Genomic DNA, 24,471 nt, shown 5'->3' with positions numbered 1-24,471 from the left:
TACATGGGGGAACCACTGAGGAAAAAGGCCTGAAGGAACACAGGCTCTACCTGGGAAGGGGAATCAGTGATGCAGCCTCCTCCCCTTTGCCTAAGAAATTTGATGTCCCCAAAAGAGAGAGTTTCAAAGGGGGAGACCTTAGGGACTCTTCATCCTTCATCAAGGTCAGTGTCATTAGTGAAAGACTCTCGAGGGAGTCCAAATGCCCCCTTTTACATGTATGCTTTTTGTGCTATTCCACACAGTGAGGGGATACCTGGGGAAGAATCAGAAACCACTGGGGAGCTCACTCTACAAACTCTGTTGATGCTTGATGAACCAAAACTGCAGACAGCAGAGAGGGTCGGGATGGATTTGAACAAGAGTGGGTCACTTCTTTCAACAAGAAGAGAACCTTCTTAAATGCTTCACAGGACACAGGCCCGTTTCAAAGGAGTTGTCTTGGGGTCCGAGGTCCCATATAAGAGACCCTCATAAGATATGGCCTGGCTTGGGTCTGAAGCAGACAGCTGGGGCTGAGCTATGAAGTTCCAAAGGGAAGGGATGGGCCCAACAGTCTTGTAGATGACCCCAACCCCCATTCCATGATGCTGATCTCTTGGCATTAGAGCCATCCAAGATTTAGCACTGCAGTCGAGCAGATGAGGGGACACTATTTGAGGCAAAGACATCCAGTCTACCAGCTCTGATAAAGAGAACCCACAGGAAGTGCTTGAATCCAGTACTGTCTGATCAGAAAGTCAGCTCAAGGAAGGAGAAACCTACTGGGGAGTGAAAAGGCCTGATCCTGGTACCCCTTGGAGAAGGAGGAGTGGGAAAACGACCCTCTAGATACAAGTCCTCAAAAACTTCTGCATCAACCTATCCATGTCTGCCTCAGAAAGGCTCACTGATGACTGCATTGACCTGAAAGAGGAAGGCATTGAGGGCAACCTGCAACACCTAAGAAAATGTCTCTATGGAGGGGTAGGAGTTAACTTCAGAGAAAAACTAAGCTCCACTAGTAAGGAAGAAGATGGAGAATGGATCCAGATAGAACAAGAATGTTGGATATGAACATTTCAAGACTTTGGAACCAGGTCCATAGCCCCCTGCTGGATCCAGGAATCTTTTCGACTCCTTGACAACCTCTATCTCTTGACTTTTCTATTTCCCGCTCTCTGTTTCTACTTTTATTTATTTTTGGTTTATTTCTCCTAGCCATGTCCATGGGTCTCTCCAACAATTTGTTAGGTAATAGACAGTCTGACATAGAGGAGGCCAATTCTCCCACAAACACAAGGAGAAGGCCCTTAAGTATTAACTTGGACAGGCATTCTGATAGGAATTGTGACCGAAATAAAGTAGGGCATAAAGGTGACATACAAATGCAGTTACCCAGAACTTAATTGCCCCAACAGAGAACAGTTCCCATAGAACAAAGGAGGCTATGCACATACAGAAGGGGAAAAAATGCAGATGGAAATTAGGGGATCCTCGGCCAGTCCTCGGCCAGGACAGTAAACAAAACAAAGCCTAAAAGAAAAATGGAGGATGGAGGGAGGGGCCAAATACTGCAACAGTGAAGAGAAGGAAATTGACTGTTATGATAAGATTTTACACAACTGTACTATGTCCTCTATCACTGCTGCAGTATTCTTCACTGTTGGGAGAGTACAACAGCTCATGAAAATGACTGGGAGGTGGATGGCTGTGAACAACCCTCAGCAAATCCATGCAGAATGGCCCTAGCAAAGCTTGCTCTGGCCGTAGTAACCACATCCATTTTATAATGCTTAGTAGAAGTATGCACTGAATACCAAGTAGCAGGTTCAAGAATGGAATTGGTGTCCAAACCTTTGGAGAAAGCACCAACATAGTCACATATGCCTTAAAAGAGTAGACGGATACTTGGCATGAAAATAATAACAAAAGGAAATGGCCCTAAAAATCCGGGAGGAGATGGTTTGCTTACAGACAACTAAACCCAATGTCCTGTGATGAAAGGAAAAAAAAAGCTGGTCAGACTTACAAAAGGCCTTAGTTTAATACAATAATACCAGAGTAGTCTATGTAAATCCAAGGTATGCAGGACATTCTCATTAGCAAACTGAGAAGGATAAAAGGGAGAGAGTTGTACTGCCTGATCTAAGGACAACTTATTAACAACCTTGAGCATAAAAGGATTGCTACAAAGAGACACCTGTCCCTGTGAAAAAAAACAAAACAAAAAAGGAATGGCTAGAATGGCCTGAAGCACAGAAACCCTGCCAGCTGAAGTAAGAGCAACCAATAAGACATTCTTCCAGATAAAGTGTTGCAGAGAAGCTAAAAAGTACAGTTGTGTACACTTACCATAAATGTAGATGTTCAAGTGTATTCACTGTTGCAGTCATTACATTTGGGTTATCTGCTTGCAGGTAGCCCTCAGTCTGCCTGATTAGCAAAGTCTTGGGTCCTGCGTCGGTTGCTGTCCCTTCTTCCATGATGTCAGGGGTATAAAACATGCAGCCGACGCCATTACATCAGTTTTTCTTGTCCCCCCTAATGAGAAGCAATTAAATATAAAAGTACAAAGATATACCTCCAACAAAAAAGCAAAGAGACCAAAAAGGCTTTTAAGCATAGTAAAGGAAAGTAGAGGTATAGCCAAAAGAAGTTAGGTGGCTGGAGGGATGGTAACCAGGACCGCAACAGTGAATACACTCGAACATTTACATTTATGGTAAGTGTACACAACTGTACTATGTTCTTCGTGTTTCACTGCTGCAGTCATTACATTTGGGTAGAATCCCAAAGCTATGGTTGGGAGGAGGAATTTAGATAGCATTAGGGCCAGCTATAAGGTCCTGCAAGACTGCAGTGGCAAAGCCCTGGATTTAGAGAAAATTGGCAAATGATAATGCTTGGTGAAAGTATGTACAGAACTCCAGGTAGCAGCTTCTAGGATGCCCCTGGTAGGGATGACTTTGAGAAAGGCTGTAGTGGTAGATGCAGCCTTGGTGGAGTGAGGTCTGATCCCCTGGGGGATAGGTTTTCCATGGTGCTTATAGCAGAAATGAATGCAATGGCTTATCCATTTAGAAATGGTTTGCTTTGAAATAGTCTTCCCCTCTGCCCCTGCAGCAAATGCCACCAGCAGTTGTTCAGATTTCCTTTGAGGTTTAGTTCTGTCCAAGTAGAATCTAAGTTGTCTGTGCACATCTAAGGAATGCAGTATCTGTTCCCTTTTATTCTGTGGATTGGGAAAGAAGGTTGGCAAATGAATAGACTGAATAAGAGCCACACTGGATACCACCTTGGGCATGAAGGATGGATTGATGATGAAAGGCTCCACTGCCATAAGGGCCTGTAATTCAGATACCCTTCTAGCTGAAGTGATTGCTAAAAGGAAAGCTGTTTTCCAAGAAAGAAATTTTAAGTCTGCAGTAGCAGCTGGCTCTAAAGGAGGTAGAGTGAGTTTCTCCAAGACAAAGTTAAGGTCCCAGGCTGGGGTTGGAGCTCTCCTGGGTGGTCTCAAATTTTTGGCCCCTCTGAGGAACTGACTGAGCAGTGGATGAGAGAAGAGGGGAGGTTCTGTGTTATACCGAGCTGAAACGGCTGAGGTGTGGATTTTAATGGAGGAAAAAGACAGGCTCTTGTGAAGCATCTCAGTTAAGTATTGTAAAATCTGAGGTAAATTGGGCGCTGCTGTGCTCATCCCTTGAGATTGGATCCAGCACAGAATCTTTTCCATTTTTCAGAATATGATTTTCTAGTACTAGGCCTCCTTGCCTCTAAAATGATATACATCACAGGTTTGCTGAGGGATGGCAAAGGAGAGATTAAGTAATTAGCCAGGCTGCAAGGTTCAGTGTTAGAAGCTGAGGGTGCAGAATCTGGTTCTCCTGCTGAGACAGCAGGGAAGGAGTCTGAGGCAAGTGCCATGGAGATAACCGTGACACACTGTGCAGGAGGGGGTACCAGCGTTGGCACGGCCAGTCTGGAGCAATCAAAATCATCCTTGGTTTGTCCTGTTTGATTTTTAGTAGTACTTTGGAGAGCAGAGGCAGAGGGGGGAAGGCATAGACTGATAGGGTTTTCCAGCTGAAGGACAGAGCATCCACTTTCCAGGCTTGTTTGTGGGAAGTCCTTGTGCAAAATGTCAAATTTGATAGTTCTGGGGAGAGGCAAACAGGTCTATATCTGGGCTCCCCCATTTGCTTGTCAACATGCTGAAAATCCTTGGTTCCAGTTTCCACTCGTTTGGGTCCATGAGGTTTCTGCTTAATCCGTCTGCCAGTGTATTTAATTTTCCTGGCAGGAATTGAGCTTGTAGGTGCACTTGGTAGCTCAAGGCTGTGTTCCACAATGCCATGGCTAGTCTGCAGAAGGGGTAAGACTGTGTACCCCCCTGCTTGTTTATGTACCACATAACAGTGGTATTGTCCGTCTTTACCATTAGTCGTCCTGAAAGAATGTGGTCCTTGAAGGCTGTCAGAGCATTCTGTACAGCTAACATTTCTTTTTGATTGATATGCAGGTGCATTTGACTTGGGTTCCATTTGCCCTGAATGCACTTCCCTGCCAGGTGAGCCCCCCATGGATAGTCTGATGCATCTGTTGTTACGAGTTTGAGTGGCAGTGGGTGGTGTGAAAGGCAGTTCCTTGTTTTGGTGGCAGGCCTCTGCCCACCAAAGGAACTCTAGGCGTAGGCAAGGTATGATAGGAATCATTGTTTCTAGGTCTTGAGAATGTTGACACCATAAGCTTTTTAGATACCACTGTAGTTTCCTCATATGCAGTTTTGCATATGGAATTAGAAGAATGCAGGAGGCCATGAACCCCAAGGCTTGCAGTATTTGTCTTGTAGATAGCAGAGCTTTTGTGGCCAGTTGTTTGAAGTAGGTTGTCAAATTAACTTGTTTCTCTGGTGTGAGGTAAGCTATCTGGGAAGTTGTATTCAATCTTGCTCCCAGGAATATAATTTGTTGACAGGGTACCAGGTGTGATTTCTTTTCGTTTATGGTGTACCCCAGACAAGTTAAAAGCCTTTGTACAAAGGCCAAATGATTCAAAAGTATGTCTTGGCTTTCTGCCGGAATTAGACAATTGTCCAGGTATGGGTTTATTTGAATATTTCCAAAAGCAAGGTGCAGAAACGGAGATGATGTACAATCCACTATAAAGCTTTATTCAACCACCAAACCAACAAACAGTACGAAACAGAACGAAAAATGAACACTTGAAAATACATAAACGCCTTAGATATTCCACCATGCGTTTTCGTCTCATACATAGACTTCATCAGATGACCAGCCTGTTCCAGGAGGACCAATATTTAAATACAACCAATTAATCAGTTTATTATACAATTAAGTAATCTACCAATAAGTTATAAAAGTACTTAAGACCATAATTATACCCATACTTCATTTAAAAAGCTTGCTAAAATTTATCAAATCAACATTATAGTTCTTTATTCTTCTCAAATTAAAACCCATTAAATAATATTATTATAAAATCTTCAAAAAAGTCATTATTTAAAAAAGTCATTTTTTAAAAAAAGTAGTTTCTAATATAAAAGTATTAATAAAATACAGGATATTCATTTTGTGCAGACCTGTGCCCTCTAGTGGCTATGTTTAGGTTATACTTCATATCCCTTTAGAGCTTAGCAGATCTTAGCTTTAACAAAGGTTTAATAGAGATATAGTCGTTTAAACCTGGGAGGTCACTTGCTTCCAGGGTTATCTGCCATTATAGCTCCCTGTATTCTATTTTATCTTCCCAAGGACCCCCCTAATATCATTTTTAATTTGTTCTAAGACCATAAAACCAAAACTAGCATCTGAACAGGTCCTAGTATGTTTAAAAGAGCATTAGTTTCCTTTCCCACTGAAATTTCATAACTATGTTCCTAGATCCTTCTTTTTAATTTCCTTTCTGTCTTTCCCACATAGAGGGACCCACATGTCCTGCAAATAGCTAAATATATAATTCCCTTAGTCTCACAATTGTAATATTCAGAGCTATTTATCCACTTTTTTCTACTTTCCAGGTAGTAATTTTCTAAATTTAAAATATATATACATTGGGTACAATGCCCACATTTATATATTCCCTTCTTACCCCCTGTTATTACTACCTACTTGTTTGTTCTCTAAAATAGTTCTGATACAATGGGAATTCTTATAGATCACTTTTTGTGGTATATTGGACAAATCTATGTCCGAGAGGGAAACAAATCTCTCCCATTCCCTTAAAAAAATCTTTTTAACATTACTATTTAAAACATTGTATTCTAGTATTAAGGCCTGATTAAAATCCTCTCTAGCCTTTCTTTGATAAAAATATTACTGTATTCTTTACATCCCAGTATGGATTTAAACGTGTCAATTCTCCCTTTTTCCACTTAAATGAAGTATGGGTATAATTATGGTCTTATGTACTTTTATAACTTATTGGTATATTACTTAATTGTATAATAAACTGATTAATTGGTTGTATTTAAATATTGGTCCTCCTGGAACAGGCTGGTCATCTGATGAAGTCTATGTATGAGACGAAAACGCATGGTGGAATATCTAAGGCGTTTATGTATTTTCAAGTGTTCGTTTTTCGTTCTGTTTCATACTGTTTGTGGATTTGGTGGTTGAATAAAGCTTTATAGTGGATTGTACATCATCTCCGTTTCTGCACCTTGCTTTTGGAGTTTTTGGTCATTTTGGGCAGTTTACACCACTTTATTATTGGTTATTGGTACTTTGAGTAGCGAGGAGATGGAGATGCAACCACTTCCTGATCCCAGAAGGCAGGATGAACTGGGCCAATCGCGGAAATTGATTGGCCATCTTACTGAATTGACAGATTTACTTACCCCACTCAGCCAATCCCTGGTGGGGATTTACGGAAACCTAGCTCAGCGTCATAAGCCAGGAACCGAAGGGTTACTTATACAGGATGAAAATCCAAGGGAGCTTATTGGCGTAGTACAAGGCGTCGGCGACCCTGTAGAGGAAAATGGTGAAACCTTTAATCCAGCTACTACTCCGAACATCTTTAAAGTGGGCGAAAATGGAGTTAGTTCCAATAAGAGCAGAAATACTGGGCAGAGATCAAAGGCACCAGAAGCTAGAGCTATGGCGACAGGTACTGTCAAAACTAAAGTTTTTAAAGATATGAAGGACTGGTTACGGACTAAATATTCATTTAAACTTGATCACTAACAACAAACAGTATGTTTCTAGCGACTCATATAGAAGTAAATGTGATAAACTTTACAAATTAATGCATAAATATCGAACATTAGAGATTGAAAACAAATATTTAAAAGAATGTATTTCTAGGGAAATTGTACCTAAAGGCCTACGGGTATATAAATTTCCCAATAATGTTTTGGTTGGTTCTACTTTTTACAATGAACTCATTGAAGTGTTTAATAAATGTGGTTTAAATGTATTAAGATTAATCATTAGGGAAAATGTTAGGAATCAGGATTTAATACAAAAGGACATAGATGAGTTAGACCAGCAAGTAAAGGAGGATTTAATGTTTACTATTAAGGAGGAGAAAGAAAAATATTATTCCATTAGAAACAATATAGACAACAAATGTGACGATTTAGTTTACAAAAAAATGAAAAAGTTGGAGAGGGATATTAAGGAATATGATGGCAACAATAGTTACCCCATACCTCCACAGAAGTATTTTAAACAAACTTTTGATAGACACAATCTTAATGAACCTATGGTGGAAAACAAAAGGAATGAAGAACATTTTTATGATGATGAACAGGAATATGATCAAGATTACCCCCCTCTAAGGAGATCTGAAAGACTGATGAACAAACAAGACTTACAAGAGACAAATTTTCAGAGGAGGGGGGGGGGGAGAAAGGGGAGATTCTAAGGAATACTCACCTAACCCACCCCACCATATCCCCTACTGATATTCTTGTGGAAGGGGTCAGGAATACGTACAATAATTATTCTATATACAATTTTAGCAATTTAAATATAGTAAATGAACATTTTGGATTTTTTTCTAAGGGGTTGAAGTTCATTCCCTATAAAAAGGGTGATATGACTAGAAGCCTACTAGACATTAAGATGTTCCTGAGAAAAGTTAATTTAAATATCATGTTCCCAGTTAAAAAAGTAAACAATAATACTGAATTAAAACGGAAAAGTACTTATAATCCCCCCTTACACCCCCAGTTAAGAAATTTAGAAAGGGTGTTAGAAAAGGAAATAAGAAAAGAACAGACTAAGGTGGGGGTATAAAGGAAACTTAAGTAGAAAAGAGAGAGAAATAATGTATGAAATTAAGGACAATAAAAATATTAGGGTAATGAAACCAGATAAAGGAGGAGGAATGGTGCTTATGGACAACATATTATATGAGAGCAAGATGAACACATTATTATGGGATGAAACTAAATATTGTAATGTGTCTTTAAATGAGATTAATATAGCTTACAATAAAACAGATGCGAGTATAAATGATATGTTGTATGAGAAATTGATTGATTATAATACGTTTATGTATTTGAAAGTAGATAAACCTAAAACTCCCACTATATTTGGTATACCTAAGATACACAAATGTGAAAGTGACCCCCCCCCCACTTAGACCTATTGTACCTGCAGAGGGATCTAAAACCTATGCTTTGGCTAAATCTGTAGATAAAAATTTTAAAAATGTATGGCTACATAGGAATACTATATTAAGGGATTCCTGGGACCTTTTAAAAGAAATTTCTAACAAGTTATATCATGATAATCTTCTTTTTGTAACCATAGACATCATTGATTTGTTTTCTTCCATTCCCCATAAGGAGGGGATGGAAATGTTGGAGGAGATTGTGTATGAGGACAAAATATTAACACAGGATGAGAAATTAGTAAACATATGGTTGATGGATTTGATTTTAAAGAATAATTTTATTTATTTTAACGGTGAATTTTATCAACAAATTCAGGGGGTAGCAATGGGAGCTGCCTGTACTCCTACATACGCGAACTTGGTCCTACTAAATGGGAGGAGAAATATATTTTTAATACTGAATTTGAAAAATGTTGGTCTTTATATCGTAGGTTTCTGGACACTATAGTAATTTTTTGGACAGCTGGAAAAGATAAATTAGAGAAATTTATAATGTATATAAGTAATACAACTATTTTTTGAGGTTTACATATAACATTTCTGACATTAGCCTGCAATATTTGGACATTGAGGTATATAAAGTAGGTACACATTTTGGAACTAAAATATATAGAAAACCAACTTTCTGCAATTCCTTCTTGCATTTTGAAAGTGCACACCTTTTACATTGTAAGAAAAACATTGTGAAGGGACAATTTGTAAGGGGTTGCCGTATGACAAGTTCGGAAAGTGATTTTCTTAAGGAGTATGAGTTACTACAGAAAATGTTTTTAGAGAGGGGCTACCCTCTGAATTTCATTTCCCAAATAAAGGAAGAAGTGAAAAAAGGGAGAATTGACAAATTTAAACCCATACTAGGATGTAAAGAATACAGTAATATTTTTATCAAAGAAAAGGCTAGAGAGGATTTTAATCAGGCCTTAATACAAGAATACAATGTTTTAAATAATACTGTTAAAAAGATTTTTTTAAGGGAATGGGAAAGATTTGTTTCCCTCTCAGACATAGAAGATTTGTCCAATATACCACAAAAGGTGATCTATAAGAATTCCCACTGTATCAGAACTATTTTAGAGAACAAACAAGTAGGTAGTAATAACAGGGGTAAGAAGGGAACACGTAAATGTGGCCATTGTACCCAATGCATATATATTTTAAATTTAGAAAATTACTACCTGGAAAGTAGAAAAAAGTGGATAAATAGCTCTGAATATTACAATTGTGAGACGAAGGGAATTATATATTTAGCTATTTGCAGGACATGTGGGTCCCTCTATCTGGGAAAGACAGAAAGGAAATTAAAAAGAAGGACCTAGGAACATAGTTATGAAATTTCAGTGGGAAAGGAAACTAATGCTCTTTTTAAACATACTAGGACCTGTTCAGATGCTAGTTTTGGTTTTATGGTCTTAGAACAAATTAAAAATTATATTGGGGGGGGGGGTCCTTGGGAAGATAAAATAGAATACAGGGAGCTATGGTGGCAGATAACCCTGGAAGCAAGTGACCTCCCAGGTTTAAACGACTATATCTCTATTAAACCTTTGTTAAAGCTAAGATCTGCTAAGCTCTAAAGGGATATGAAATATAACCTAAACATAGCCACTAGAGGGCACAGGTCTGCACAAAATTAATATCCTGTATTTTATTAATACTTTTATATTAAAAACTACTTTAAAAAAAAAAAAATGACTTTTTTAAATAATTACTTTTTTGAAGATTTTATAATATTATTTAATGGGTTTTAATTTGAGAAGAATAAAGAACTATAACGTTGATTTGATAAATTTTTGCAAGCTTTTTAAATGAAGTATGGGTATAATTATGGTCTTAAGTACTTTTATAACTTATTGGTAGATTACTTAACTGTATAATAAACTGATTAATTGGTTGCATTTAAATATTGGTCCTCCTGGAACAGGCTGGTCATCTGATGAAGTCTATGTATGAGACGAAAACGCATGGTGGAATATCTAAGGCGTTTATGTATTTTCAAGTGTTCTTTTTCATTCTGTTTCATACTGTTTGTGGATTTGGTGTTTAAATAAAGCTTTATAGTGGACTGTACATCATCTCCATTTCTGCACCTTGCTTTTGGAGTTTTTGGTCATTTTGGGCAGTTTACGCCACTTTATTTTTGTTTATCTGAATATTTTTTTGCCTGCAAAATACAATAACTGGAGCTAGGCACTTTGTGAATACCCTGGCCACAGTAGATAAGCCAAAGGGCAGTGCAGAGAACTGATAGTGCGTGTAGCCTGCTTTGAAGCGTAGGTATCTTCTGCAAGATTCCCTGATTGGGATGTGCAGATATCCTTCTTTTAAATCTAGTGTTGTCAACCAGGCATCTTTGCCCGGCATAGGAAGTAACTGTTGAAGAGTCAGCATCTTGACTCTTGGAATCTCCAAAAAGGTGTTTAGAGTAGACAGGTCCAGGATAGGACACCATGAATTGTCTTTTCTGGGTACCAGGAAAAGTCTAGAGTACAAACCTTGTCCCTTTTCCTCTTCTAGTACCAGATGAATAGCCCCCATGCTTAAGAGAGAAAGTACTTGTTTTTGGGCCTCTGCCCACTGATTTGGGGGTAGCTCCAGCCACCCGCTTGATGTTGGCAACATGTGGAAGCAAAATCTGTATCCCTGGGACACTATATTTAAAACCTATTTGTCCTGGGTAATGAGTTTCCAATTCTTTGCATGAAAAGCAATCTTTCCCCCTACAGGGGCAGTCAGTTAAGTGCTTGGAAATTTTAAAAGGAAGTCATTGAGACAGTTTACCATAGGGGGAGTCTTATTATTCCCAGATTTGGAAGTGGAGGTCCCCCACTGCTTAGTTCTGTGTGTCCCCTGGGACTGAAACCTGGGGTTTTTGCTGTGTCTGGATTTGGCTTGAGAAGACCTGGAAGGGGCTGGAAAGGGCCAGTGTCTACTAAATCTAGGAGGCTGAACTTGTAAAAAAATCTTTAACAGTTTGCACAGATTTAGCTTTATCTTCCATCTTTTTAAGAATTTCCTCAGCCTTGTTGCCAAACAGGCGGTCCTGATTTAAAGAAGCATCCAACAATTTAGCTTTAACATGATCAGGCAAAGATTGCTCCTTAAGCCAAGCATGTCTTCTGAGCACAGACCCATTAAAGCAGCCCTGCAAGAGGCCTCTAATGAATCAAAACCACATTGCAAAGTATGTTTTCCAACTTGTTCAGCAGAATGCATTAAATCCTGTAATTATTTATTTTCCACACAGTCAGGAATCAACATAATTTTCTGTTTAAGCAGTCCAATAACATGTTGCTGATACTTTGACATATGAAACTGTCAGTTTAAAGCCCTAATGGCCAAGGTTGCAGAAGTGTAAACCTTATTACCCCACCTATCCGGCACCCTGGAGTCTCTATCAGAAGGGGTAGGATTTTTAGCAGTAGAAGCCTTAATGCCCTTGGACCCCTGTGAAATAGTCTCTAGATCTGCAATAAGATTTTTAAAAAGGAACTTGTGGGACTCAGGGACCCTGTGGTATCTGTCAGGTTTTCTAGGAGCAGGAGGCATGAAATCAGGGGCAAACTAGATTCCGAAAAAGCATCATCAACAATGTCTAGTACAGGAGGAATAGCTAAAGGCCTATGCTGAGGTAGGAGAAGGAAATCCCTAAGCCTCTTTTTTGAATCAGAAAAATCCTGGCTTTCAAAGTGGAAATGCTCCCTTAGAGTATTGTAAGGTTTCCCCAAAACAAAAATCCTCAGGAGGGGAAGCAGAGGGAATGGAGTCCTCTGCATCAGAATCTTCATAAGTAGATAAGGGCAAATCCAGATCATCAGAAAAAACAGAATCCTGATCAGAAGATTCATAATCAACTTCAGTCCTAGGCCTCTTAGAAGGGGGGGGGGTTGGCTACCCCTGATTAGAGTTATTAGATCTTCAGTCATTCTTATCATTTGTTTTTTAGGCATAGAGGCCTGAGCATGTGGCCTGGGCGTCAGTTTTTAGGCATGGATCGAGATTTAGGCCCAAGTAAAGAAGGAGGCGTCGGTTTAATATACAAGTCCGTAGGCCTGAATACACACTCAGAAGCCGGTGCCTGCACAGCGGCTCCGGACCCATCCAAGGTAGAGACATCTGCGGGTTCCATAGTTGAAGCATCTTGTGGCATACCAGACTCCAAATGGGTCTCAGTAGAGGCCTGTGAATCAGAAGTAGCGGGTATCAGGAGCTGTGAAAGCGCCTTACTGAGTACTGGCGATTGGCTTAGGAGAAGCGTTGTCGGCAGTTTTGGACCTCGGTGGCCTATCTCTATCTTTGCGTTTTTTCGGAATCCCAGTAGTCGGATGGCTAACCAATGACATTTCTGAATAATTAAACCGAGAACCGAAAGGTGAAAATATACCAACGACGGATAGTGCGCTAATTAAATAAAGCACAAAACCGACAGCAAGGTATGCCGTGGTCAGGGCCTAGGCAAGGAATACAGTACGAATTAAAATCTTTAGGAGGTATTTGCTTTCCACAAGTAATGCAATTATTAACTTTTACTGACATCGATAAGGAGCAAGAAAAAGTTTCCCCAAGGGGGTACTTAGCTTTAGTTGAAGACTTCGGTTCTGAAACTAGAAAACGAAAATTTCAGGAGTCGGCCGACTGGCACTTGCAAACTGCTTCTGCCGATTGGTGTAATGGCATCGGCTGCATGTTTTATACCCCTGATGACCTGACGTCATGGAAGAAGGGACAGCAACTGACGCAGGACCTAAGACTTTGTTAATCAGGCCGACTGAGGGCTACCTGCAAGCAGATAACCCAAATGTAATGACTGCAACAGTGAAACACAAAGAACATCTGCAGGCTCAAAAGGAGTCTGGATATTTTTTTTCCAAAACAAAAATAAAGTTCCAAGGAGGAGGAATAAGCTTCCTTGTGGGCCTAAGATGCAAGGCACCTTTATAAAACAGTTTACCTCAAAGCGAGAAGCCAAAGGAGGATTCAAGGGCAGACAGGCAGAAATAGCTGACAAAAGGGCCTTTACAGAAGAATAGGCCAAGCCAGACTGGAGCAACTCATACACAAATAGGAGAGGACCAGAGGAACCCCCACTGAAAAAGGGTCCTGGCTATGAGCACATCACCAGACAGAAAATCTGTTCTATTTGGACATACAAGACTTTCTGGTTGCAGGTTTTCTTGCCTCCTGTAAAACTCTGAACAGGTCATCAGAAAAGAGGTACCCAAAAGTAATAAAAACCCTATCACCCACAGTGTCAGTTGACGAGTGGACAAGTGAGGATGGATGAATGACCCCTAGTCCTGTGTGAGGAGGTCCAACCAGAGAGGTAATGTGTGATGACTGCTCCTGGCTAGATGCTGTCTTGGCCAAAAAGGAGTCACTAGCAAGAATTTTGGGGAGTCCAGCTGAATCTTCTGCAGGACTCTTGGAAGTAGGGGAAGGGGAGAGAAAGCACAGAAAAACATCCCCTTTCAAGGAAAAGAAAGGGTGTCTGTCATCCACACCAAATGTCATGGCAGTATGGAACAGAAAAGAGGGAGCTGCCTGTTCAGAGAAGAGGCAAAAAGAACTACCTGTGGAACACCCCACCAGTGTACAATGTCCAGAAACATATCTTTGTGAAGAATCCATTCGTGAGCTTGTGTTTTGGACCTGCTCAAAGAGTCTGCCACTAGACTGTGCTCTGGAGGAATGCGCACTACCTGAAGAGTTAACTGATAACCGACAGCCAGATCCCAGACCTGAAGAGCCAGCCTGTAAAAAAGGTAAGACTTTGTGCACCCCTGCTTGTTGACATATCACATCATTGTGGCGCGCTCTGTGTAAACTTTTAGAAGGCTTGAAAAGAGTGTGGGGTGAAAAGCCTGAAGAGCCAGAAGCAGAACTCTCACTCTCTTTGATGCTGATATGGTCTGATTTCGGATTGGGTGGGGAGGGGGGCAGAGACCAGGTGACAAAAGGAAACCCCCATGCCATGTCTGAGGCGCTGGTAAACAGTTCTTGAAAAGGAACCAGAGGCTGAAAGGGCAGGTCTGGGCTAAGGGTAAGTTGCTGAATCCAACATTCAAATTCCTGTTTGAGACAAGGAAGGAGAGGCACTCTAAAATCCAGAGGGTGGCAATGATGAAGCCAAACTGATGTTAGGTACCACTGAAGATTCCGCATATGCAGTCTGGCAAAAGAAATCAATGGAATATAAGAGATCATGAATCTCTGGGCCTGAAGAAACACTCTGGATGGAATGGCAGGCAGAGAAAGAGGAGACTGAAAGAAAGCTGTGAAGGACAAAATCTTTGGTGGTGGAAGAGATGCCAACACGGGCGCTGTCTGAATCCTGCAACCCAGAAACACGTGATCCTGACAGGGAGTCAGGAGAGGCATTTGGAAGTTGATCGCGAACCCCAGAGGATGAACTCCAAATATTGTAACAGACAACTGGGAAAAGGAGCCTGGAGCAACAGGTTGCCTAAATAAGAAAAATCTGAATGCCTTGGAGCCTGTAGAAAGCAATCAGAGGAGCTAAGCATTTTGAGAACACCCTCAGGGCAGTAGAGAGGCCAAAGGGCAAAGCAGAAAACTGAAAATGAGAGGAAGAAACAGACAAATGCAAATGCTTTCTGAAAAGAGGGTGAATAGAAATATGAAGGTAAGCATCCTTCAGATCCAAGGACACCAGAAAAGCTTGAGTTAGTAACAAATGAAACATGGTTTGAAGAGTAAGCATCCAAAAAGAAGGAACCTTGAGAAAGGTGTTAAGAAAGTAATGATCCAGAATACATCTCCAAGTGCCCCCCTTTCAAGAAGCCAGGAGCATTCTGGAGTAAAATCCCCTTCCTACTTAAGAAAGGGGGACAGGCTGATTAGATCCCTGGTCCACCAGGGATCCAAGGACCTCTGAGAAATATGGAAGCGGCTTCAGAAGAGTTTGAGGAATCCCTGAAAAAGGAGGGAAAGACTTCCAGACCATGAAGTAACCCTGACGAATGATAGACAGAACCTAAGAATCTGAGGCGATGAGATGCCAGTTTGAAAGACTGAGGGAGAGCCGAAAGGAAAAGGGAAGCTGGCCGAAGGTTGGAGGTGGAAAATGCCAAGGAGAAGCAGACTTGACAGATAAAGGAGGCTTCTGGGCCACAGAAGCCTGGGAAGACTTCGCATGAGGAGATTGCCTATCACTATTTCTGCCTTTAGTGGCCTGATAAGGCTGCCTGTGAACAAACGTAGACCTAATAGGATAGTTCCTCTGGAATTTAGGGGTAGATATCAACATTAGCAGTCAGAGACAGATTTTTATTATCCAAAGAAGTATCCAGCAATTTGACCTTAATGTCCTCAGGTGAAGACTGTAGGCGAAGCTAAATGTAATGCTTCATGACAGACCTAAAGGCAGCAGCTCTGGAGGAGACAACAGCAGCATCACTGCTGCACTTGACAGAGTGGTGAGCCACCTGAGAGGTAGAGCCAATAGATAAAGTAGAAGACTTACCTTCATAATCACAGAAGTCAGAAATAACTTGACAAGCCTAAGCAATCAAGGCCAGTGCATATTTGGTGATGTGGGTTTGGTAACTGATGTCCCAAAAGGACAAAGTAAAAGCAGTACACACCTTCTTACCACTCCTATACATTGCGCTACTATCCTTATCCGAAAGCAGATGCTTGGAAGAGGGCAAAGGCTTAGAAAGCTTGTCAGAGGAGCCAGGCACCACAGCAGGGTTAGCAGAAGAGCATTTAAATAAGAATTGGCAATCCTCAGTAACCTTGTAGAACCTGTCAGGTTTCTTTGGAGAAGGAGACTGAGAATCAGGAGACTTACAGGCAGCTGTAAAGATGTCTAACAAGGCAGCCAACACATGAAGTACTGCAGAAGGTTTAGGAGTGTCCACTTGAAGCAGCTCATAATACCACTTGGATAACAGAAACCTGAGAAGAATATCCACTTAAAGTATTCCGTCATTTTGGCTGTTACATCCCCAAAAGACAATTACTCAAAAGGAGACTCAGGGCTAATGGACTCCTCATCAGAACCATAATCCAAAGGAGAAAGCATTTCAGATAAGTAAGACAAAGACCCTTCATTAGACTCCGAATCCTCATCTGAGAAATCTGGTTTCCTAGCCCATTTAGAAGTAATACAAGTCCAAGAGGCAGAAGGCACAGAAACCACCTGGGGAGGTTTCTGGGCCATTACGGCATTAAAAATACCCTAAGTAAACTTTTGCCATTCCCTCAGATTCTTAGGATGCACAGACAAATGTTTTGTCTTTTGCTTTTTCTTAGTAGGTATGTCAGCCCAAACACTGAAGGAACCAAACCCTGACCGGGTTCAATAAAAGTAGCTGGAACCATTTTCCTGACCAGAATCTGTAGAATCTCTTTACAGTCCTCTGAGACAATCAACCATGATTCCCCTTCGAAATCTGGAGCAGACACCTGCAAAGCCTCGGAGGACATGCAAAAGGAAGGATCCATGTCGACCTCCAGCAGGGTCGCAGCACAGGAATCTGATATAGACACCACATGGCCTGCAGTGCTATCCCTCACTGCTAGACAGACGTCTAATGGAGGGTAGACATCCAAAGAATATGCCCGAGGCTTCTTGGCCTTCTTCTAGCTTAATAGAAGTACCTTGGAGTTAATCAATTCTGCCATGCTACCCTGGGCTAAGGGCTTAAGCCTCTGGTTCTGAAGATAGGTGGCCAGGGAAGACAACCAGCTTCCAAGAGTCTTGGGCACAAACGTCTTACAAATGCTACACCCACTGACATTTTCCCTTCTTGGATGACATGAACTCCAGGTAACCAAAGGAAAACAAGACCAAAAGTAAAAGAAAAAAAAAAAACAAACAAAGGGGCACTTATCTGATGGCTAGGTATTCATCACAGCAAAAGGGAGTTCAGACCGATGAGTGATGACGGCATTCAGACTGGCAGCATAGAAGTTCTAGGTAGCTGCGTCAGTACATCATCATTACGCCCTTAGTTCAGTACAGGGAGCATTAGTGTGACGTACGATGCATAAAGGCTTAGGCATACTGGCCGGATGTTGGGCTATCCTTGGCAACAGATCCCTGAGGTGAAGAATACTGCAACAGTGAAATAAAAGGACATCTGTTTGCTTCATTCAAAACAAGAAGAACATCCACAGTCTTTTCTTGGTGAGATTTTTTATGGCAATAACAAATATAGCAGAACCAAGCAGGCACTTAACCTTGACAAAAACAAAGAAACAGCTCCTCTATCCCTTAACTAGGTACACACTAACATATTACAAAAAATATGCAGTTTGTTTGTGTCTTTCAGCTTTTCCTGGTTAGGGGTCACCACAGCGGAACTCCGGTCCGCTAATGATTGGTAGTTGATTTTTACATGCCGAATTACCAGCCCTGACGCACAACCTTCAACAAAGGTACTCCCATTCACGCATGTCTCCACACAGAAGACGCTCTAGCTGAGAATCGAACTGGACAGCGTCTTACTGTGAGGCGACAACGCTACTGCAGCACCACATGTAAAATTCTTTTGACCTTCCTTTATAAGTGGAATGAATTCATTTCAGACAAGTCACAGCTCATTCCTCAGGATAAAGGACTTCCCCTGTATAATTTCAGACTGCATTCTCTTTACAAAGTCCCTGGGACTCCTTCCAAAATTCCTTCTAGTATTAAAGCAAGCAAACCCCCAAATATTTGTCATTTGTAACCTTTACATACAGAAGGGAACAGTTGTTCCTCATTAGCTTCAGTACTTGTTTCCTGCTTAAAAGCTGTGTGTCTATCATGCCCCCCCCCCTCAATCCGTGTGCATCCTAGACTCAACATGTGTGTTGTGTGCATGTGTGTGAAGAAACATGACAGCAGTTTATTTCTGAGGGGGAAAACAGTTCAGTCAGACTGTTAATTTATGAGCTTAACATATTACACTAAGCAAAAATTATAGTAAGACTTACGATGGTGCACACTCTGCAGCTCCTCTGGGAATTTTGGCAAGGTAAAGATGGAGGAAGATTCCTTGTTTAAGAGACAATCTCTTGCTGTTTTCAGAAGTACAGAAGATTGACATTTCTGCAAGCTCTGCCTCACCACTGTAAAACATCAGCAGCTGTTTATAAAGGTATCTGTAAAACAGACAAACACTTCAAAATGTTAAAGGGTTTGTTAACTATTTTATACTACATTGTTTTTTTTTTAAGCATTCATGACAAACACAAAAACACAAATTAATCAGATCAACCTGCCTGATGGCATAACAGAAACTTACACATGTATAATCAACTATACATAAAATTAATAGGCTCAAAGGTAAGGTCTAGTTGCCTTTGTGGGTTATTTTAAGCCTAGCCAGTTTCCCTTTTTATGCTCAAAATAAACCAGCCCATTTGCTTATAGATTAGTCTTACCCATCCCATGGTCGACAATTATATATTACTCCTAATGATAACTGAGATTATATCACAAATTAACTGTAGGGGACCCATGCATGGGATAAAGCATTTAGGAGTTGTCTCTGTACAATAGCAGTACAGTGGGCAGTCCTGGGGTAAAATGCTCTACTTCCCATCCATAGACCTAAGTTGCACTTGAATATGGACGGGGATTAACTTTGTTTTATGTGGATGGTGAGTCTGTTTTGCAGTCCTCTTGTCCACAGCAGTCACAGCTTTTGGTTAGAGTCCACAATCTTCAAATTATTACCTTCAGCAGTATGGAAACTAATCATAGGTTCATAGGTGTGTACTAGGCTAATGACCCTGGAGCCTTTACAAGCCTAGTCCACAGAAGTGCCCTGGCATCGTGCCGCCCGAAGTTAGTACTCGTGTAACAAACATAGTGATATGTAAATTATTGACCAGCAGTCATCTGATATGACCTCTTTTCTTGCAAAACTTAGCCTCTTTATTAAACCGCAATTAAACCTAAAACAACGTTATCAACATTCACCTTAATTTATATATTTTAAACAGAGGGACAGTCACAATTCATTCTCAATGAATAATTTTGAATCTGGAAGCAAAGACAGTTCAGGAACTGAACTAGAAAAATACACCTTGTCCATTCAAGTTTAAGGACATGTCCATGTTCTGTAGATGACACATGACAGATGCGTACTTGCTACATGAAATTATCTCAGAGCAGCCTTCTACAGTAGTTAACTAATGGGGTTTACACTTTTAATATTTCTAGTGAGGCATTAAGTCTGAAATGTCACTAATTTCCACAGTCATATATTTATTTACATCAACTAATATTGTTAACTAATTATCAGGGTTTCCTGAATTGAAAAGCTGGGAAGAATCCCAGGCTTGTATGACTGAATCACCTGGGAGGCCAAAGCTGGCAAAATACCTAAAAAACGTGGTCCAGAAAGACAACACCTGAAGCAATGAGGTGCCAAAGGCAACCTGGAATCAATGTCCAAGTAATAATGCTTGGAGAATATGTGAAGCAAACCACAGGCCATGGTACAAATGCACACACTGGAGACATTCTTAAAATGAGTAAAAGCAGCAATACAACCCAGCAGCTTTTTCCAAGAGTTAATTAGAAAACCAAACATGCTTGATTGTGCACCAAGAAGCCACTTCACACAGAGCAGAGAAGGCAAAGAAAACAAAATACATGGTCTGCCTTCCTTACTTTATGTACCCAATTCAGACAGAAGAGACCATGGTATGCATTAATGGTAAGAACGGCTCTGCTTACCTTGCAATCTGCCTTGGAAAAATGAGATTACAAAAATATAAATATATTACAGAAAAAGAAAAACTTTCAAGAGAAATGTGGGTTAGTCCTTAAGGGCACAAGATCTTTGTGAACACCTCACTGGCCCTCTTCAAGAGAAATCTTGATGAGTGGATGGGAAACAGAGTTCACCCTGGGGATCACTCCAGTGGCTCTACTTGATAAAGGCACTGGGAACTAATATCAGGCGGCACAATGCCAGGGCACTTCTATGGGCTAGGGTTGTAAAGGCTCCAGGGCCATTAGCCTAGTACACATCTAACAACCAAACAAGATTCTGTAAAGATAATGGCCTCTAGTTCAGAATTCAGCTGGTTAAACTGAAGAATAGGCAGTACAGTTAATCATGAAGCTGAAGCCCCAAGAACAAGAGGGGTTCTTTTTAAGGCAGCTGAAAATGCACAACCCCTTTAATGAACTGCTCTGTCAGTCACTGATATGGTTAGACGTCCCCTTCACAAAGTTGTGACACACACAGAGATACCAAATACACATACTGTGACTAGATATCCAGAGTCTGTCTAATTAGTCCTGTGTTAGTTTGTGATTTGATTGTGCAGTTGCCTGGTAAGAAAATATTTACTTTTATTTATATTTTATTTTTTATCACTGTTTGATGTTTGAAAGAGGCAGGTTTTAGTTAGGCAAACTCTTAGTCATCCCAAGGGGCCTAGTCAGCTATAAATTCACAGAGATTGTCTAGAGGGCAATGCAAAGCTTATCTAAACAATCATATATATTTTTTTTATTTGACTGGTAAGAGAATATTTATTTTGATTTATACTTCATTTTTACCATTATTTTTTCACTGTCTGTATGAAGAAATTAGCTTGTAGACAAGAATATTTACTTTGATTCATATTTTGTTTTACTTTCAATGTTCACTATTTGTTATTAGAAAGGGATACATTTTAGACAGGCAAACTCTAGCCAACCGAAGAGGCTTAGTCAGCTATAACTTCATACAGACTACAAACAGGAGAATCCAGAGTTTATCCAAGGAATCTTGTGTTGGTTTGTAATTTATTGATCTTTACTGTTAAAAAGAGGTGCAACTGTGAGTGATAGAGAGCAAAAGCTATTGTGGGCATGTGCACACAATGTAAAGGAATTCCAGCTTGTGTGTGACCAGCAACTTTATTCTATGTAACTCAATATTTAGTGTACACTGTTTGTGTGATTTTTCTCACACAAGATGATTTAAAATCCTTGTGAATTCTGTGGTAACTGATTTTGATTACCTTTTCTTCTTCTTTAAGAATTCTTTATTCATTTGCAGCTGAAAATGGATTATTTAAAGAGTATGCCATTGATGATTTGCTAAAGCACAAGTATCTTGTAAAGTGCACTAAATGCTATGTATATTTAAAGGTAACACTTGACAATACTGATCATCTGTGTTTCTCATGTCAAAACCTGAACAATTTGCTTAACATTGGTAGTAAATCTAGACATACTGATAACGACTGCACTTGCGCAGTTGACACAGAGTGGAGAAAATGAAGTTATGTACTCACCATAACTTTCCATCTGTGTTGTCCATTTTCATTCTTCCTCAACAAGTGGGTTCGGATCAGATCCTTGGATCTGACTCAGCCACTTTTTTACAGCTTGTGGATACTGAAAACTCTTGAGCTTCTCCCCCTCCATACCTCAGGTCTTGTTTGTTGACCTTATTGCTAATTAGAAACTAAGGAACATCCATTACATCAGAAACCAATATCTGGAGCTTAAAGGGAGGAACACTGGTTCCCTTAGCATCTTCTCATTCTTCCAGAAGTTACTAACAAAATGGTAGGGGTTGGAGGGAGAGGAGTTGAGGAAGAATGAAAATAACACATATGGAATGTTATGGTGAGTACGTAACTTCTTTATCTGATGTTGTCAATTTTCATTTGTTTCTCAACAAGAGTCCCCAGCTACCTAAATCCTGGGTGGACTATAAGGAAGATTATTGCTGAGCACTGTTGAGCCAAAGGTTGCTCCTCCCCTACAGAACAGATCCAATTTGTAATGAGTACTGAAGGTATGAGGATTAGCCGAAGTTGCAGCATCACAAATATCGTCCATGGAAGATCTGGATAAAAATACCGAAGAAGTTGCCATGGACCTGGTAGATTGAACTCTCAAAGGTTTTGGCAAAGATAAACTCAGTTTGCTGTAGATAAAGTAAATGTAATCTGTTAGCCACTTGGCTAAAGTTACTTTGGTAACTGGCTTGCCCAATTTTGATTCTGAAAAGGAGACAAATAATTTATATGATTTTCTGAATTTTTCAATTCTATGCAAATAGAAATGTTAACTGTCTGTGAACATCCAATAAGTCTAACATGTATTCCCCTTTGAGAAATTTGGAAAGAAAACTGGAAGATTGATAGTGTGACTGATGCTGGATTCTGACATCACCTTAGAAAGGAAGGATGGGCTGGTTTGTAAGAATACTCTATGAAAAATTAAAGAGGCTTAGAAGATAAGGCTTGAAGTTCTGAGACTCTTCTAGCAGAGGTTATAGCTACTAAAAAGACAGGTTTCCAGGTTAAAAAATTTAGTTCACACATTGCTGACAGTCAAATGGAGACTGAGTCAAAGCTTGTAAAACCAAATTCACATCTCATGGTGGAGTTGAATCTTTAAAGGGGATCTCAGAAGAAAAGTTACCTTTATAATGGCCTTACAAAGTTTTGAAGAAGCTAAGGTGTAATTGTTTACTCTTATGTGAAAATCAGAAATATCAGCTAGTTGTACCTTAATAGTCGAGGAGCTAGCCCCGTTATTAAAAAGTGCAGCCAACAACTCGAGAACTTTAGGTACTGGTGCTGAAAAAGGGTCAGTATCTTTCTGTTGTGCCCAAAAAACAAATATTTGTCATTTACTTATGTAAATCTTCCTAGTGGAAGCTTTATGGGAAGAGAGAAGAATGTGATGGACAGGGGAGGAGAGCCTGTGTTGTCTAGCTATCAATGGTAGTGGAGAAAGTATGAGGTCTGATTTAGGCCTAAAATGTCTGAGTGAATCAAGTCTGTTGGGTGAGACAGGTCGTCTGGATTTGGATCCAGAATCCATAGAGGGCGAACTAGATGAGACCAAAGAAAGGGGAACAAAATCTGATGAGAAAAATAATGGGCAATGAGGATGACTGTACTCTTCAATCGCGTTGCTTTCTGAAGAAACATGGGGATTAGAGGGATTGGGAGGTAAGCACAGAAGGCACCGGGGGGCCAAGCATGGAGAAGAGCATCACTCGGGCTTTCCCCCAGTGGGGAGAGCAGGGCAAAGAACCTGCTGCACTTGCTGAGGGGAGATGCAAAGAGGTTGCAAGGTTGGCAGCATTGTCAGAATATCTTTTCTGCAACTCTCATGTTGAGAGACCACTATTAAGGAAATGAAATGGACCTGCTCAACTTGTCTGCTATCATGCTGGATTTCACAGGAACATGTGCTGCTATCAGAAGTCGACTGGATGAGATCTCCCACTGCCACACTCTCATAGTTTCTTGATACAAGGGTAACATCTGGTTCCTCCCTGTTTGATGTACCAAACCACTGACATACTGTCAAGTCTTAAATGCAATAGTCCCTGAAGGTAGAGAGTCTTGGAAGGACTGCAACCCTAGGAAAACTGATCTCATGGATAATGATAGCTTCGACTACCTTTCCCAAGAAGTGTGCCCTTTCACCTGCTTTGGGAGGGGTCCGTAGTCACTGTGGCCTTAGGCCGAGGAAGGATGAAGGTGCGGCCTTGTAAAATTGGATCTGACTGAATCCACCACAAGAGATAATTTCTGCATGCCTGAGTTATTCTGATCTGGGTGGACAAAGGCTGGTGCAAAATAGACCATTGAGTCACCAAGGGCCACTGAAGAATTCTCATATCGTATCTTGCTAATGGAACAAGAACTACTGCATCAGGCACTGACCAAAAAGCTTGGAGAATCAATCAAGTTGATAGTGAAGAATTCTGAATTATCTTTTTGACTCGAATATGAATAGTCTCTACCCTAGGTAAAGGGAGGAAGACTGTCACTGATACTGTGTTGAACAAAGCTCCTATGATGGTTCTAGCTGGGATTTCTTGTGACTAATCGTAATTCCCAGCTGACAGCACAGTTGGA

General features: G+C 40.5%; 1 protein-coding gene across 1 annotated transcript in view; it reads right to left on the bottom strand.

The window, feature by feature from the left end:
• The window catches only part of LOC122794480 (adenosine deaminase domain-containing protein 2-like), a 1,461,320-nt gene that overhangs the window by 555,489 nt on the left and 881,360 nt on the right, over positions 1 to 24,471 (bottom strand). The window contains exon 8 of the mRNA XM_044062915.1: positions 18,568 to 18,735. Coding sequence (XP_043918850.1) covers positions 18,568 to 18,735 — 168 coding nt within the window. The remainder of the gene's footprint in view (positions 1 to 18,567; positions 18,736 to 24,471) is intronic.

Source organism: Protopterus annectens, chromosome 1.part0 (assembly GCF_019279795.1).
Source record: "Protopterus annectens isolate FY-2018-M chromosome 1.part0, PAN1.0, whole genome shotgun sequence".
NCBI lineage: Eukaryota > Metazoa > Chordata > Ceratodontiformes > Protopteridae > Protopterus > Protopterus annectens.
Note: the sequence above shows the minus strand (reverse complement) of the source record. Positions and strands in the feature narration are given on the sequence as shown.